This window comes from Castor canadensis, chromosome 12 (genome assembly GCF_047511655.1).
Source record: "Castor canadensis chromosome 12, mCasCan1.hap1v2, whole genome shotgun sequence".
NCBI lineage: Eukaryota > Metazoa > Chordata > Mammalia > Rodentia > Castoridae > Castor > Castor canadensis.
In genome coordinates this window covers 86,083,403-86,102,007 of record NC_133397.1, presented here as the reverse complement: position 1 = coordinate 86,102,007, position 18,605 = coordinate 86,083,403, and the positions used below count along the sequence as shown (strand labels likewise).

General features: G+C 42.8%; 1 protein-coding gene across 5 annotated transcripts in view; it reads left to right on the top strand.

Moving 5' to 3' along the window:
* Window positions 1–18,605, top strand: part of Lonrf2 (LON peptidase N-terminal domain and ring finger 2) — a 59,078-nt gene that overhangs the window by 26,631 nt on the left and 13,842 nt on the right. For 4 of the 5 annotated variants that reach the window (XM_074050358.1, XM_074050361.1, XM_074050360.1 and 1 more), the window contains exons 3-12: window positions 1,003–1,046; window positions 2,807–2,969; window positions 8,989–9,111; window positions 9,767–9,913; window positions 10,446–10,647; window positions 11,017–11,119; window positions 11,387–11,501; window positions 13,021–13,142; window positions 13,834–13,992; window positions 17,649–17,811. In XM_074050358.1, the coding sequence (XP_073906459.1) occupies window positions 1,003–1,046; window positions 2,807–2,969; window positions 8,989–9,111; window positions 9,767–9,913; window positions 10,446–10,647; window positions 11,017–11,119; window positions 11,387–11,501; window positions 13,021–13,142; window positions 13,834–13,992; window positions 17,649–17,811 (1,341 nt within the window). The remainder of the gene's footprint in view (window positions 1–1,002; window positions 1,047–2,806; window positions 2,970–8,988; window positions 9,112–9,766; window positions 9,914–10,445; window positions 10,648–11,016; window positions 11,120–11,386; window positions 11,502–13,020; window positions 13,143–13,833; window positions 13,993–17,648; window positions 17,812–18,605) is intronic. The other variant, XM_020170420.2, reaches the window with a different exon arrangement.

The window sequence follows — 18,605 nt, the reverse complement described above, 5'->3', positions numbered from 1 at the left end:
ACCAAAATGACTAGGTAAGGGCCTTTCCATCTTTCTTCCAGAGTGCGGGCTCTGTGCCTCTTTACCCATACCCAATCCCCTGGGACGATGCCATGTTCCGGGTTCGATGTGTCCTTTATCTCATACAAGGCACGCACTATGGGCCAGATTTCATGTTGGACCTCCTGTAGGGCTTTTAAGCTGGCCAAGTAATTTGGGGCCATACTGGGGTCTTGGTCCGGTAGGGTTCGGACAATAATGGGGGGCGGAGCCCCGTATAGAATTTCAAAAGGTACATGTGGTGAATTTCGAACCTGGAAGATGGCATAGGGTAAGGAGGGCCACCCAGTCTCCGCCAGTCTCGATGGCTAATTTAGATAAGGTCTCCTTCAGGGTCCGATTCATTCTTTCTACCTGCCCTGAGCTCTGGGGGTTATATTCACAATGCAGTTTCCAATTAGTCCCCACTGCCTGGGCCAGCCCTTGTAGGACATTACTGATGAAAGCTGGACCGTTATCAGAGCCTAGAGTTTCAGGGATGCCATATCTGGGTATGATTTCCTCCAGTAAAACCTTAGCTACAACCTGAGCAGTCTCTCGTTTTGTAGGAAAAGCCTCCACCCAGCCTGAGAAGGTGTCTTTCAGAACCAACAAATACCTATACCCATACCTTCCCAGCTTCACCTCAGTGAAATCCACTTCCCAGCTCCGTCCTGGCGCCCTCCCCCGTACCCGTGTACCTGTATGTAGGAGTCCCCTTTTGCTGGATTTCATAGCCTGACACCCAGCACATTGGTCCACAGTCTTTTGAATCTGGGCTGTTTGATGCGGGAACCGGAGGCGGGCCAACTCGAGGAGGGCGAGTAGTTTCTTCTTGCCTAAATGGTTGGCTCGATGTAAATTGGAGAGGAGAAACAGCCCTAACTTTTCAGGAAGGATCAGCCGCCCTTCAATATCACGATACCAGCCTTGCTGATTGGGCTCTGGGCACCGGTGATCTTGGATCCCTTGTTTGTCTTCCAGGGTGTACTCGGGTCGCGGTGGCAAGCATGGAAGCTCGGGCACGGGTAAGGTCAGCGCTAGGGTCGTGGAGGCCAAAGCAGCATTTCGGGCTGCTATGTCCGCACGCCGGTTCCCCGTAGCTTCTGGAGTCTGGGAAGATTGGTGACCAGGAACATGTACTACCGCCACAGCTTGGGGCTTCTGCACTGCAGTCAGTAGTCTCTGGATCTCCAGGAGATTACGTACCTCCTTTCCTTCCGCTGTAATGAAACCCCTTTCCTGGTAGATGGCGCCATGTACATGGACGGTGCCGAAAGCATAATGGCTGTCAGTATAAGCAGTCACCTGTTTTCCCTCAGCCCACTCGAGTGCCTCTGCCAGCGCTATCAGTTCAGCCTTCTGGGCTGAGGTCCCCGGGGGCAGCGGGGCACTCCAAATTATGTTCCCACCTTGGTCCACCACTGCTGCGCCCGCCTTACGCACACCATCCGAGACGAAACTACTCTCATCTGTATACTATACCAGCTCACTGTTGGGTAGGGTTGAGTCCTGGAGATCGGGGCGCACTTGGGTGATTTCAGCTATAATCTCCTGACAGTCATGTAGAGGGGCTTCCAGATCCAGATTTGGCAGCAAGGTGGCCGGATTTAGAGAAACCGGGTTGGAGAAGAGGATTCGGGGAGCATCCAGCAAGAGCCCTTGGTAATGAGTCAGTCGGATGTTGGTCATCCATCTACCTGGAGGGTGCTTTAGGACCCCCTCTACTGCATGGGGGGTTACCACCTTCAGATGTTGCCCAAAAGTGAGCTTATCTGCGTCCATTAGGGCAACTGCTGCTATGATCCGCAGGTGTGGGGGCCAGCCCACTGCAACTGGGTCTAACCTTTTGGATAGATAAGCAACTGGCCGCTTCCAGGGCCCTAGGCGCTGCATTAGTACCCCTTTCGCTATCCCCCTTCTTTCATCTACAAAGAGGGTGAAGGGCTTTAGAGGGTCTGGCAGCGCCAGGGCCGGGGCTCTCAGGAGGGCGGTCTTGAGCTCCTCAAAGGCCTTTTGTTGATCTGGCCCCCAGGCCCAAGGGGCCTTGTCCTTAGTTGCCTCGTATAAGGGTTTTGCCAGTTCAGCATACCCCAGTATCCACAGCCGGCAGTAGCCTGCTGTCCCCAGGAACTCGCGGACTTCTCGAGCCGAGGTGGGGACGCGGAGTCTGAGAATAGTTTCTTTCATAGCATTCGTTAACCATCTGGTTCCCTCTTTTAGTTCATACCCCAGGTAGGTGACTGTTTGTCTACAAATTTGAGCCTTCTTTGCACTGGCCCGATAGCCCAACTTCCCCAGCTCCTGGAGGAGGTCTCCAGTGGCTTGCCGGCACTCAGCTTCAGATGCAGCTGCCAGAAGCAAGTCATCTACATACTGCAAAAGTGTGACGGAACTGTGGCTCCGGCGATATGAGTCCAGATCCTGATTAAGAGCCTCATTGAACAGAGTAGGGGAGTTTTTGAAACCTTGTGGAAGTCTAGTCCGTGTTAACTGTCCGGGGGTTCCCGTATTTTCATCATGCCATTCGAAGGCAAAAATATGTTGACTATTGGGTGCCAGGGCTATGCTAAAAAAAGCATCTTTTAAGTCCAAAGTGGTATACCAAACATGGGAGGGGGGCAAATGTCTCAGCAAGGTATAGGGGTTGGGGACTGTGGGATGGATGTTCTCAACCCTCTTGTTTACTTCCCTTAAATCTTGGACTGGCCTATAGTCTTTTCCCCCGGATTTCTTAACGGGAAGGAGTGGAGTGTTCCAAGCAGAACAGCAGGTCGTAATATTCCAGCCTCCAGGAGACGGTTTATGTGAGGGGCAATGCCCCTCCGTGCCTCGGAAGACACGGGATACTGACGGACTCGGATGGGCTGAGCCTAAGCCTTGATCTCTACTATTACCGGGGCTCGATGTTCCACCAGCCCCACACCTGCTATTTCTGCCCAAGCCTGGGGGTAGGTTTGAATCCAATAAGCCATTTCAGGGGACCACTCAATAGGTTTCAGGGGAGGGTCCCACAAGGAGAACAAGCAATGTTCATCCTCGAGAGACATGGTCAAGATTTGGAGGGGCTGTCCTTGTCCATCTGTCACTTTGATACCGTCCGGCTCAAAGTGAATGTGAGCCCTCACCTTAGTTAGCAGATCGCGTCCCAGAAAGGGGGCAGGGCACTCAGGAATGACCAGAAAGGAATGGGTCACCTGATGTCGGCCCAAATCCACCTGACATTTGCTAGTCCATTGATATGCCTTGGATCCAGTGGCTCCCTGCACAAGGCTAATTCTCTGGGACAGTGGCTCAGTAGGTTTATTAAGGACTGAATATTGGGCCCCTGTGTCCACCATGCATCTCACGGGCTTCCACTCCACATATATGGTTACCCAAGACTTGGGGAGGGGGTCCGAGTCCCGTGCCCTCTCGTCACTGTCCATTCCAGCTAACAGGACTCGGGCGTCATTATTAGGGCTGCTATTTGGTCCCGGGCGACCCTGGAGTTTGGGACATTCCTTCTTCCAGTGTCCATATTCCTTACAATAGGCACATTGTCCCTGGTCTAGCCTGGGTCGATCTCTTCGGGGATGTGTGGGGCCGGCCCATCCAGAACTCGGTCCGGCCAGACCCTGGACTCCTGCTAGCAATATCTTAGCCATCTCTTTTTGCTGTTTCTTGTTTTCCCTACTCTGGTGTTCCCTGTCCTCTTTCCGAATCCTTTCTTGTAGTTCCTGATTCTCCTTCCTGATTCTATCCTCTCGTTCTTCCGGGGTTTCTCGGGTGTTAAAAACCCTTTCAGCTACTTTCATCAGATCCCGGGTAGTCATCTCCCCACGCCCTTCTTGCTTATATAGTTTCTTCCTAATATCAGGGGCAGCCTGATATATGAAGGACATTATCACAGCTGACTGATTCACCTCCGCTAGCGGGTCTAGGGGGGTATACTGTCTGTATGCATCATAAAGATGCTCAAGGAACGCGGCCAGGCTTTCATTTTCCCCCTGCGTTATTGCCTTTACCTTAGCCAAATTGGTAGGGTGGCGGGCTGCCGCCCGGAGGCCTGCCATAAGAGTCTGGCGGTAAACCCAGAGATGCTCCCTACCTTCTGCAGTCCCATAGTCCCAGTCAGGTCTGTTTAAAGGAAAACGATCATCAATCAGGTTTGGCAGGGTGGTCGGTCACCCATTGTTGCCAGGGACATTCTTTCTGGCTTCAGTGAGAATCCACTCCCGTTCCTCGGTGGTGAATAGGGTCCGAAGGAGCTGCTGACAGTCATCGCATGTGGGACTGTGAGTATGCAAAATGGACTCAAACAGATCAGTCAGGCCTCTAGGGTCCTCAGAAAAAGGAGGATTCTGGGCTTTCCAGTTGTACAGGTCACTACTTGAAAAAGGCCAATACTGATAGGTGCGTCCCCCATCGGGACCAGCACCACCCAGGGCCCGCACCGGGAGGATGGGGAGCCCGGTGGAAGTGGGGGAGGGCTCCTCCTTTGGGGTTTCTTTTCGCTGCCTACGGGGCCTGAGTCCCCTCGCCAGTCCAGAGACTGGGGCAGGGGGTGCAGACAGGGAGGCTGGTGAGTGGGGAGGCTCAGAGGAGCCAGCTGCCTCTGTCTGGAGTGGCGCAGCAGCAGCAGCATATGGTGGGGGATTTACTTCACAATCTAAGTCTATCAAGGATGGATGGAGAGCTGGGTCTTCCTGCAGAATAGGCTTCTTAGGGGAATTAACGGGAGTGGGGGTGTTCCCCGACACGGCCAGTATTGCGGGCCGGTCTGTATTTGCTCCATGGATAAATGGCCGCAGCCAGGAAGGGAGGTCTTCTACTAAAGTCTGCCACATAAGGATGTAGGGATATTGATCAGGGTGGCCATGAAGACCGGGTCTATTAATGACATCTCGGACCTTCTTAATCGTGTCCAAGGAGAAGGTACCTTGAGGAGGCCAGCCTACATTAAAGGTTGGCCATTCCGCTGAGCAAAGGGTGTCAAACTTACCTTTCTTAATTTTCAAGCCATAATTGTGTCCCTTAGCGCGGAGTTCTGAAAAATGACTTAGAAGAAGGGTCTTAGGAGTTACCTGAGCCTGTCCCATGATGATCAGGAGAGATGGACAGAGGAGACAGCAAAGAACAAAAGAACAATTCCAGCAGACAAACAAATTCACACAGGACTCTCTAACGTACACAAATACCGGCTGGTCAACCAGACCACTCTCACAGGCGCAATTCCATTCACACCAGACTCTGGATCCTTACCCAAAGACCGCCCAAACGGCGTCCACTGAGGACGCCGGCGCGGCTCCTGACCATCAGGGATGTCTCCCACGACTTCCAATAGTGAAGCCTCCAGGGCTGTAACCCCTTCCTTCCACTCAATGAGAATTCTCAACCAAATTCAGACGGGGGACTCTTAAGTCCCTCCAAACGGAGGTGGCCAATCCTCCTTCCGCGGTCTTTCCCAATTAAACCTCGGTATCGGAGGCTGTTTGTTCCTCTCAGGGAGGGGCTCAGATCTCGGTGGAACCTCCAGATGTTGGGGTCCAGAGTTGACCACCCCTCAGAGGAATAAAAAGACACTCACGATAATGTAAGCCACAAAGCGAGGTTTATTTCCAGCCAGCTGGGGTCCGGGTATCCGCCCGACGCAGTGGGTTTCAACATGGACCCCGAATACAAAATTCAGGCTGCTTTTATGTTTTTTTAGACATTAGTCACAGTTACACAGCAATTTTTATGGTCCCTGGGGTCACATTTTTCTGATATCGCCCACATCCTGGTGGTGGGGCCAGATTACTTGAAGATTATTTTATCAGGAATTTGGTAAACACCAGGTGTCTCAACTCATTGACTCACATACTGTTTTAGCAAGATTAACCAGAAACAGTCCCTGTTCCCAGAAACCGTCCCACCTCCCTTTGTTCCAGTAAGTGGTGGCTTGGGTCATGTTAGCCATGGTGGGTTTCAGGCTGAGTGGGCTGCAAGCCTCAAAGGTACCCTAACGTTTGTACCCTAACAGCCCAGTTTCATGTCTGGTCATGTTCAAATACTAGACATGATAAGAAACAGGTGTTTACTTAGAATAAAGAAGAGTCAATAAAAATTGTCTCTGAGTGAGCTCAGATACTGTGTTAACCACAAAAAGACTTTGAAGCAGCAGTTACAGGTTGAACACCCCTTGTCCAAAATGCTTGGGAGCAAAAGTGCTCCAGATTTGGATATTTTTGCATTTTGGGATATTTACATATACATAATGAAATATCTTTAGGATGATAGAGGGGGAAAAAGCTGAAATAATAGTGGGTAATGTTAGTTTCAGGTCAAAGAAGATGAATAAGAATCCCAGACAAGATAAACTGAAATCATAATCAAACTTCTGTGCCTCAAACTAAAGATAAAGTCTTGAATGCAACAATGAAATGAGAAAAATGACACACAGGGAAAGAACAAGTTTAATGGTTGACATCTCACCTGAAATCATGGAAGCCAGTTGACATTGGAGCAGCATACTGAAAGTGGGAAGAGGAAAGGTCAGACTGCCTACTAAAGCAAGAGCCAACTTCTCTATAACTGAAAAGATGCAGATAGACCTACAACGCTATAAAAATATAGCTTGCAAAGATGAGCCGATCTTACTAATATCTAAGAGTGCTACTGGAGACTTAAAGAAAAGGAATATTTTATTTTTATTTTATTATTGCTGTTATTATTTTGCACTGGAGATTGAACTCAGGGTCTCAAGATTGCTAGGTGAGTGCTCTACCGCTTGAGCAATACCCCTGAGCTTTTTTGTTTTCAGATCTCTGGTATTTTCATCTGTCAGCTGTATTTTCATTAAGTTTATATTGACTGGCATATTTGTATATATTTATGAAACAAGGTAAAGTTGTTCCCTCTAAAATAATACTTTCTTAGTTGGACATGGTGGTACACACTTGTAATCCCAGATACTCAGGAGGCCAAAACAGGAGAAATTCTAGTTTGAGGCCAGCCAGGGCAAAGTTAGTGAGACCCTACCTCAAAAAGAAAATTAAAACAAGAATTAGTCTATAATATGGGATTAGAGAGTTGAGCAAATCTTTTTGGAGTTCAGAATGCAGATGTATGGCTGAAAGAGCAGAGGATATTACATTCAGATGATAAAAACTCCAAAGAGGACCTGAGCTCTAAGGACAGGAATAAGACCCAACCGAGGCTTGCTTCACCATGCCAGTGCATTCTGCCATGCACAGTTGTAGTAGGGAAAAAATCACAGGGGTACCTCCAAAGAATGTGAACAGACTACCTGGGGAAAGCATGACTGCTAATGAATGTAGAGGGTCCCCAAAAGGAAACCCCCTAAATCCTGGAATTTGTGGCTCCAGGTGTATCCTGGATTCCCATTCCCCTGAAAAATGAAACCTCTCAGTGACATCTCACTCATGTAGGTGACACATTCAGTCTTCCTTTCAGCAGTGAGATATGTGAGGGAAAAGGTCTATCCAACCCAATGGCAAAGAACCCAGTTGGAAGGAGTCCATTTTACTCCAGTATGTACAGAGAACCACGGGTCACAGGAAAAAATTCAGTGTCACAGAAGAGAAACTAAAATAGATGTCAGTTAACAACTAGTCCTCATGGAAATATAACTCAGGAACCAATGAAAAGAAATCTGCCCAAAATAGCATTTCCAAAGATTTGAGAGAATATTATTTCCATAAAACAAAAGCAAAATGCTCTTGGCAATCACTGATTCATATTACATTTTTGCATTTCTATTGTCTTTATTATGCTTTGCATTATAGTTCTTTCTAGTCGTGTCTGTACTCTCAGGAGACTACATTTCTTGAAGGCAGGATTGTAATAGTGACCTGTAATTACTGGATAAATTTAAATTTGGCATGGATTTGCATTTCCCCAATGGTTAGTGATAATTGAACTCTTCTTTCATATAGCTTTTGGCCATTTATATGTCTTTTGAGAAATGTCTCTTCACACCTTTAGCCATTTTTAATTGGACTATTTGGGAGAGATTTTTTCTATTGAGTTGAGTTACTTATAAATGCTAGGTATTAACTCCTTATTAGATGTATAGTTTGCAAGCATTTTCTCACATTCCGTAAACTATTTCTTTGCTCTTTTGAGTGTTTCTTTTGTTGTGCAGAAACTTTGTAGTTTGATATAGTCCTGTTTATCAGTTTTTGCTTTTGTTGCCTGTGCTTTTTGGGGTCATACCTAAAAAATCTCTGCTCAGGCCAATGTCCTAAAGCTTTTCTTCTAATAGTTTCATAGTTTCCAGTCTTACATTTAAGCCTTTAATCTATTTTAATTTATTGTTTGTAACTGGCAAGAGATAGGGGGTCTAGTTTCTTTCTTCTGCATATGAATATCCAGATTCCCCACCACTAATTATTGAAGAGACTATCCTTTCCCCATTGTGTGTTCTTGCTCCTTTGTTAGAAATTAGTTGATTGTAAATGCATTGGGTTATTTCTGGGCCTTCTGTTCTGTTCTGTCAGTCTGTGTATCTGTTTCTATGCCAATACCATGCCGTTTCAGTTACCATAGCTTTGTGTAACATCTTTTAGTGTCAGGTAGTATGGTGCCTCCTGCTTTATTCATTTTGATGAAGACTGATTTGGCTACTCAACATCTTTTATGATTCATATGAGTTTCATAAATATATACAAATATGCCAGTCAAAATAAACATAATGAAAATACAGCTGACAGATGCCAGTCCTTCCCTAATATGTCCCTCAGAACTGCTCAAAGCAGTTCAGCTATGGTGACTCCTCTGTTCTGATTGTAGATTGTATCTATGAGACATTGAAATTTGCCACATTTCCAAGGCAGGGAGATACATAGCCATTCTTGATGGGTTTTGTTTATTTTGTTTACTATGAAGTTAAATAGTTATGACAATTTTTTCCAAGGCTGTTTATATTCAAGTATATATAATTATGCTGCATTTTAAAGTAAATGCTTTGTCTTTGGGTAAATACAGGGACATCACCTAAAAGCTCAAGCTCTTTCTGGATTGGGAAGAAGTAAAGAAGTATTAAAGGAATTTATCTACTGCCTTGCTTTAAATCCTGAATGTAACTCAGCGAAGAAAGAAACACAGAAGGTAAAACTTCTGATAAACAGCTTTCTCCTAATATAGTCTTTGTGTCTGTGCTGGGTAACTCTTGCTTGTAAAATAAACAAAAAATGTAATTCTGAATGTTCATGACAATGTGATTACAAATACACAGTAATGTTAAGGTTCACTCATTCAACACCTAATTAGATGCTGCCTTTTTGTCCACAGATACAGCAGAATGTTTGATGAGATAGCATGTACCCAGCTCAATTTGGGTGAAATAATGACACATACAAGTTGAGACAAGGTTGCTATGTGAGGCTGGGGAAGCAAGATTTCCCTCTGGCACCCCCATAAGAATTTGCAATTTCAAGTACTCTGGTTTGTGTAGAACCTTATAAAAGACATTTTAATATTTGTAAAATACATCAATTTAGCAATATAGTTTTGCCTGTAATTTTCAGCAAATCTTCACCAGAATAATGTAGAAATACCTGCTCTTTAACTCATCACTGAGTCTCACTCAATGTAGGAATCTATCCTATTTTTAAAAAGCCTATACAATAGTTACCTGGTCTTTACTTAGCACCTCTAATCGCCTATTTGGTCTTCCTTTTTTTCTGAATGTCTAAAAATGTGTTACAGATTTTTTTCCCAAAAGTATTTTAAAATATATTTTCTCTTCTTGACAATTTTGCAGGTATTGTGTGAGGTGTTTTTTCCAGCTTCAGAAAGTATGAATCAAAATTTGGCATCTTCCACCCAAAGCAGATTAAAGGCTCAGTGTGACAGCCAAACAAATGCCCAGTCTCCTGTGGAAGAAGATGGCAGCACAGGCAGCTCTGAGGTATGAAGCGCACATGTCTGTCAGCAGCACCTTGATTAAGTTTCAAGGAACTGGCTTATATTAAGCATCTTACACATTACTCAGACATTTGGTGTTATATTGGCTAGAATTGTTTCTCAAGAGCAGTTGAAACTTTTGAATGAAGTCAGTGGCGCTAGTGAAACAGATTAAAAATTGAAAGGAAGAAGTTTTGGAAAACCTCCAAACAACCCAACACATGTGTAAGACCTGAAATTATTGGCTTGGAGAAAAGAAAATAGAGAGATGATTTGAATATATGATATACTTAACAGTTTATGTGTATATTATAGGTATGATAATGTTACTCTTTCTCAGAAAGAAATTATTCCATGATTTACCCTGAAAAGTATAAAGTGCATCTTATTAGTTGATAGAAGAAACTGCTCATAAAGGAAGAGTATAAGCTTTCCTTTTTACCAGAAATTTCTAAGACTGGCTTCTACATGATTTTTGTTTCTTATATGCTATGATTTCTTGAATATTTAGGATTCTTTTTTTCTTGCTTAATCAGAATCCATCTGAGAAATCTGATGTATTTAGAAGTGCCAATTCTTCAGTTTTATATTTTATACTGGGTCTACACTTCGAAGAGGATAAAAAAGCACTAGAACATGTCATCCCGGTAGCGCCCAGCTCTAGTTTAAAGAGACAGCTCCCAAATGATATGGAGGATGCACAAGACCTGAACACCCCTGGAAAAATTCCTAAGAAAGGTCAGTGAGCTATTTTGTCATGATGATGGTGTTGTGTGATCCAAAACAATAGAACATTAGCCGGTATTTAATATATTTAAAAATTTTTTTACACAAGCAAAATTACTAATGAAATGAGCATCTCAGCTTTAGGTATTTGAAATGGCTAGTATTGCAGAGACTTCATAGTCAAAAAAAGAAAATTTAGGTACAATTTTCTCTTTTGTTCATGTTTAGTGTTCACATAAATTGTTGCTATGTATTAACTAGGTAGAAAACATTCCTGCCCAAGAAGATTTGTTACACTGGTGTGATACATTGTATTTAAAGGAAATACATTCATTGCATACTCTATTCAGCTGTTAAATATAACATTTTAACATTTTTCAGATGCAGATTCTTCACCTCAAAGAAACATGAACTCTAAGATAGGAGAAGATTCGGAGGAGCTCTTGATAGACGCAACTGACTTTGAGTGTGCCCTTTGCATGAGGTAAGATCGTATGGAATCCCTGCAGCGCTGTAAAAATTTTAGCTTTTCTGAGTCATACACCTAAATGGGCTAGGCATATGCCTGAGTGATTAATTGATTTTAATTATTATTTTCTAAAAGTTGGATGATGAAGATAAAAAGGGAAATGCATGTAAGTGGTTTCCAGAATAGTAAGCGACATGCATAAGGCATCCTTCCAAAGCAGAGGGATTATCTGAAAGTCTCTTCTGGACATACCTTGCTGAAAACAAGCATTTTTCTTTCTAGGTTGCTCTTTGAACCTGTTACTACACCCTGTGGACATATGTTTTGCCTAAAATGCCTTGAGCGCTGCCTTGACCACGCCCCTCATTGTCCACTGTGCAAAGACAAGCTTTCCGAAGTGAGTATGCTTTGTGGAGATGACAAGGAGACTCCCCTTCTCAGCCTTTGGTAGATATGATTTCATGTCCCAAAATTATAGTTGAAGTAGATTGAAAATAGCTAACATCACCAAGTCCTCCCAATATATTCATTATAAATAGTGGAGATACATTGTGACACACTTCGTGTCCCTCCTCTCAAGAATTTCACATAAGATTGGAGACCTGGTCATTCTTAACTGCGGCTGAGCCTAGTTATTTCCCTTCCCACTGTCAGTTACTGTCTTTGATCTGAGATCAAAATCAACAAAACTTAGGGCCCACAGGAGGAGAGGGAAGCTATTTAATGATATTCAGCCCAAATATAAACTATTAAATCCATTTGTACTAAGTATGGAGAAAAAATGAACAATATTTAAAAAACAAAGGCCTTCTGACCAATTTTCCAAGTAGTGAGTCTGTAGCAGTATGTACTTGGTGCTACTGAGTACATACCATCACAGTGGTCCTGTGATGTCACTTACTTTACATGGGCAAATTATTTAATCTCTTATTGTGAGTAGTAGACTTCTTTCATTTTTTATGCATAAAATGAGACTCATAATACTTGAGTGTATTTCCTTTTAAATTCATTGTACTTATTCTTTAGTAGGATAAAGTTTGCTTTTAAAGCAACTATAGCAGTAAAAATTGTAGTGCTAGAAATTGACCCCAGTGCCATGTGCATACTAAGCACACTGTCTTTGAGATACACTCATGGTCTTAAAATTAATTTTTTTTTAACCTGACATGGTAAGACGAAGTATTATACTTAAGCAAATTTTTAAATAATTTCAACTTGTAATTTATAGCCAAACTTGTTAAAAATAAGTTGTTACAGAGTGGAGGTTTTGACTCAAATGGTAGAGTGCTTATCAGGCTTTGAGAGCAAAACCCCAGTACCTCTAAAAAAAAAAAAGTCACAATTAAAGCCTTCCTAAAGCACACATACAGACTTGCTTTGTTAACTTGCATACATATTGCATCTTTCAAAGTTTTTTCAGGGTTCTCATGGATATCAGCTATGGTATGTGCACCATGTGTCATGGTTGTAGATTACCTCCTCAGTCTACACAGCAGTTTCCTTGGGGTCCTTTTTCAGTTCCCCCTTGGTGTTGCTGCCTCTTCTTGCTAACAGAGGTGTCTGCAGAGCAATTGTGTTACACCCATGCTTACCAGGATCAAGGAACCTAGAGATGGCTCTTAGTCTCATGAGAGTAAAATCACCATTATGACCATCACAACACAGACTTTTTATTTTCTTCCATGTTCAAAGCTGCCTGATAGGGGACTGTGTAAAGAAGTAAAATTTGAAGGTTGACTAAAATCTAAGACTTTTGTCTCTTGTTTTTACTGTATTTCCAGGGAGAATAGTCACCAAAGCAGCCAAAGCTAGCCAACCCCAATTCTCTCATTTACAAAACAAAATGCCCAAACCTGAGTTAGTGCTAATTTAGGATTAATTATCACATGGTATCATTTAACACTTGTTTGTTACAGTTGTTGGCAACCAGAAATTTTAATATAACTATTCTGGCTGAAGAATTAATATTTCAGTATTTGCCAGATGAGCTGTCTGATAGGAAGAGGATTTATGATGAAGAGATGTCGGAACTATCAAAGTAAGTCCTCATGTTATATATACTTGGTGCTAAGTTCAGATTAATGAAGAAAATTCTTGTTAACCTCAGCTTTACCACAGATTATGTTTTTTCGTGCTAATTTTTTGGTCTGTAAATGGAAAAAAAAGTTAACTGAAGATATTTATGGATATATAATTGTAAGTAATTATAGGAAATATTTTCAAAGTATATTTTAACAATATTATGTTTTTGCTTTTTGTATGTAAATGTTACTTTTTTTCAGAATTGGAAAGGTAAAGTATATAGAACAAGAAGCAGTGTCAAGGATTATGACTCACCACGGACTTGACAGTTTTTCATCTTTTTAAATGGTTCAAGTCTTGTGTTTTAGTCTAGATCTTCTACTCTATTTAAAACTCATTGCCTATGGGTAATTTTTGCTTTGATCAGAATTTTTTTTAGAGTAGTCAAAAGCTATAACTTTTCTAAGTACAATAACATGAAACAGCATGTTTTCCCTCATCAAATTAAATTAAGACAGATTTGGCAGAAATTTTTCTCATGCAAGGTCCTTGGCTTTCCTTTCTGCCTAGTACAGAGGCAGGCCTGAAGGTTCTGTCAGTAAATGCAAGAATTGAGGTTAGCTGGTTTTTGCTGTTCAGGTGGCTACTCCTTCCTTCTGTTTCTAAAGGTTCACACATCTAAGTTAACGTTTCCCCTTACTCTGCAGTCTGACCAGAGATGTGCCCATCTTTGTGTGTGCCATGGCCTTTCCCACTGTTCCCTGTCCACTCCACGTCTTTGAGCCTCGGTATCGGCTCATGATAAGAAGATGCATGGAAACTGGCACCAAGCGATTTGGCATGTGTTTATCTGCTGAGCATGCTGGGTAAGGATTACCAGAATTACAAGGGCCTTAATTAAGTGTATACTTTGTTTTTTTATTGAAGAACAATTTAGGATGATGCCCAAAAATCTCTTGTGGTTCCCATTACACCACAAGTTCAAAGCTATCCATGATGTAATCCCATCCTTTCTAGCCTCATTCATGTTGCTTCCTTCCAGCCATCACACTTGTAGTCCACTACCATGTTACTTACCCTCCTCTGACTATATCTCATGCTTCCATCCCTCCATGCTTCTCTCTGAATCTCTTCTAGCCCAAGCAAATCTGGTTCAGCTTTTAGAGTTAGAAAAATGGCTACATCCAATGAAGCTTCTCTCTGTCTTCACACCATACAATTTTCAGTCTTTCAAGAACCTTTAGCTCTTAGTTTTTCCTCTTGCCATTTCATGTCAGTTGTCTAGGGACAGTGATAGAAGAGTGGGCAGCTCCTCTCTATAGGATGAGTTGGAGACTCAGATCCCTTCTTATTCCTAAGGGCTTTGTCAGCTCTGTAGTCATGATGAGATCACCACATCCAAGTGCTAGTGAAAGAGGCATATGTACTTTTAAAGGACTCTGGAGAAAGGGACTACCTCACTTAATGCTCAACACCTATTGTGAGGGAGGCTGGGAAATGTAGTCCACCTGTGTGCCCAGGAAAGAAAGGAAGAATGGACTTTTAGGGCTACCCAGTGGTTTCTGCATTTTTTTTGAGATATGAAAAAAGTAATGTATAGGACATTTATGAAGAAAATTCAAAAACTGTGTTGAAAGATATTCAGGAAGCTCTAAATAAATGTAGAGAAAAACCATGTTCAGGGATGCAAAGACTCAATGTCATAGAAAGACCATCTCTACACAAATTAGTCTATAATCCAGCAATTCAAGAAGGTTTTTTTTTTCTTTTTTGTCCCATGGATTTACCAAGCTGATTTTAGAATCATTATGGCAAAGCAAAGCACCAAGACCAGATAGGTTTGGATAAACTAGTTGAGCAGATGGAAGGACATTCCTATACAATCAAAATTATAAGCCATTAAAAAGTAGATCAGTGAAACAGATTGGCTCATATATGGACTCCAAATTTATACATACTTTTGTGAAAAAGATGTTCTGTTCAGTAAAAGGTACCCAGAAAACTAGTGACTAATGTGTAGTCTAATCAGGGCAACAAAAAATATTTCTTCTCTATGTTACACTATATATATAGTAAAGACAGTCCACATATGTGTGTGTGTGTGTGTGTGTGCGTGCGTTCCTATATATATATGTTCATATATATATATATATATATATATATATATATATGTTCCCTATTCAGATATATATGAATAGGGAAAGTTTTGGATGGCTTTTGTTGTTGTTTTTGAGGTACTGGGGTTTAAATTCAGGGCCTTGCACTTGCTAGGCAAGGGCTCTACCACTTGATTTCACAACTCCAGCCTTCTTACTTCAGATTATTTTTCAGATAGGGTCTCAGTTTTTGCCTAGGGTTTGGCGTTGGCCCACAGACCTCCTGCCTAGGGCCTCCTGCATAGCTGAGATGACAGGTATGTGTCACCACACACAGCTTGTTTTTTTGAGATGGGTCTTACTAACTTTTTGCCTAGGTTGCCCTCCAACCACAATCCTCTAAACTTCCACTTCCCTTGTAGCTGGGATTACCGGTGTGAGCCACTGTGCCTGGGCAGAAAAAGGTTTTGTATAAGATACTGATGAATAAGAAGCAGAGATTAATAAATTCATATATGTTTGTATTTGATTCATCAAAAGTCAACAAAAACAAAGTGAAAAACAAGCTATAAGAATTTCATCGAGAATATAGAACACTGAAAAGAATGTTATTCCCACCAAACAACAAGCAAAGCCCAGGTAAACTACAGCACATAATGCTTCTTGTACCCATCAGAGAGTAGAGGTTACTCAGGGTAGCTCTAGAAGACAGGTTCCCCTAGGGAAAGAATAGTTAGGAGGTGGAGACATGTATACAAGTATGTGGGAAGCATTCAGCTAATCCCTACATCCTTCCGTCTTTCCTTCCTTTCTCTCTACCTTCCTCCATCCCTCCATCCATCCCTTCCTCTTTTTTTGGAAATACTGGAGTTTGAACTCAAGGTCTTGCACTTGCCAGGCAGGTGCTCTAGCACTTGAGCCACACTTCCAGTCCTTCAGCTAATTTTTTAAAAACAATTTTGATGTCCTTTGTGTGGATTAACATGAAAATATGCACTACCTGGGAGCTAAAGACACAAGGGGAATTTGTACCACTCCCAAGTTCTTGTATGCAGATAAGAAAAAATGTTCCTGGATGGCACAAGCTCTGCAGCTGAGGCAGACATGGGGGAGGTACTGGCTTTTGAACTCAGGGCCTTAAGCTTGCTAGGCAGGCACAATAGTACTTGAACCATGCCCCCAGCCCTTTTTGCTTTAGTTATTTTTTTGGATTGGGTGTTGCACTTTTGCTCAGCTATCCTGGACTGTGGTCCTATTTATGCCTTCTGCAGAGCTGGAATGACAGGAATATTCCACCATGTCCAATTTGATTGTGATGAAATCTCACTAACTTGTTGACCAAGCTGGCATCAAACCACAATACTCCCAATCTCTGCCTCTCCAGTAGGTAGGATTACAGGCATGAGTTACCATGCCCTGCCAGAGAGGGTTTTATTAGATATCCAAGTAGACATGACCAGCAGGTTCTTGGATATATAGGCTTATAACTTAGGAACCAGCACTCATCTTTGGTTTTGGAAATGTACAGTAAAGTTTTTCACCATAAGAACTTAAAAGCAGACAACCTAAGGTTCAAATCTTGACTCTAAATCTTATTGTGACCTCAAATAAGTTGTTTAATTTCTCCTAGCCTCCAAGTTTTTGGGAGGCTTGGGTGAGTCCATGTTACAAACTGCTTTGTGCAGTGCTCTGTATGTGGCGTTAAGCAGAATGAGTCTCACTAGGACACAGATGATAGCCACAATAAGGAGTGTGGGTGAGAGTCCAGGAGAGCTTTGGGGTGAGAATAGATGTAGCTAAAGATGCTATCCTGGATGGCCTAGTCTGGTAGGATCAGACTGGTCAGAGTGGAAGAAAAAAAGCAGTGGAGGTCAGCACTCATGCTGTAGCTAGGCCAAACATGAAGACACCTACTGATTATAGCAATGTGGAGGGTATCTGTGACCTCTGTTGGAGTCACCTATGCACCATGGAGTATGAAGGAGTGAAAGGGAGATTCTGATGAAGACTGCTTTCTGTGGGAGTGGGGGTGTAGTGGGCCAGCATCAGTGCAGTGAGATGAACACTGTGGGCCTGGAGCAGAGCGGAAGGCAGCAGAGTGTGGCAGTGCTGGGCCTGATGGGCCTTGTACTGACCATAGGGCTGCATTGCCACATTTAGGATTCTGTCTGTTCCCATCTCTCAGGTCACTCAGAGAACTGAGTTTGAGTTGCTGGGCCCCAGGTCCTATCCCATATACTGCAACCATCTCCATTCAACAGAAGGAATCATTGCAGTGATCTCTTAGAGATAATAACCTTGCCATGAAGACACCTTTTGTTTAGTCTGGTTCTGTATTCCTTTTAAATTGCAAACTTTCATTTAGGGAAAAATAAAGGCCTCCTGCATTTAAAAAGTCATGCCTATTTCTCCCACTGTCCTTTCAGGATTTCAGAGTATGGCTGCATGCTGGAGATTAAGGATGTTAGAACTTTTCCTGATGGAAGTTCAGTTGTGGATGCCATCGGAATTAGTCGGTTCAGAGTACTAAGCCACCGTCACAGAGATGGCTATAACACAGCGGACATTGAGTATCTGGAAGATGAAAAGGTAAGGCCATTTTATTGGTGTATTTTATAGAGGTCAGTTACATTGTTTCCATCTGCATCATGGAAAAACTTTGTTGGCTTTTTATTAACAAGATTATTTACTTTTTTCTTAATCTAGCACTCAGCCTATTTACTCTCTTAGTGGATTTTTGCTTAAGTTGGAGCTGGTAGAGAAATCTCCTCCAATAAAAAAATAAGATCTTTTGCCCTTAGGGAACATGTAAACCTGCCAATTGCAAAATGGGCTTGTGATTCCTTGTTTGCTAGTCTAGCCTGGAGACTGGCAAACTATTCCTGTAAAGGCCAGATAAACACACTTGACCTTCTATCTGTGAGTCAGTGAACTGTGAATTGAAAACATTACAAAAATAAAGTTATGTCTCTACTAAACACGTACACCCATGCTTTCTTTGTCATTTTTCCCTAAACAACACTGTATAGGTGGGCCCGGAACACATCTCTAGTCTCCACTACTTGAGAATCAGAACCAGGAGGATTGCTTGAGCCCACATGTTTAAGACCAGCCTGGGAAACATAGCAAGACACTGTCTCAAACACACAATGCCAGGTGTGGTGGCTCAGGTCTATAATCTCAGCCACTTGGGAGGTGGAAAGCGGGAGGAAGGCTCAAGGCCAGCCCAGGTCAAAAAAAATAGCAGTACCCTATCTCAGCTAATAAGCCAGGTATGGTTGTGCACATCTGTGATCCCAACTGTACAGGAAACATAGGAGGGTCATGGTCCAGGTCAGTTGGGGCATAGATGCAAGACTGTGTGTCAAAAATAACTAAAGTGG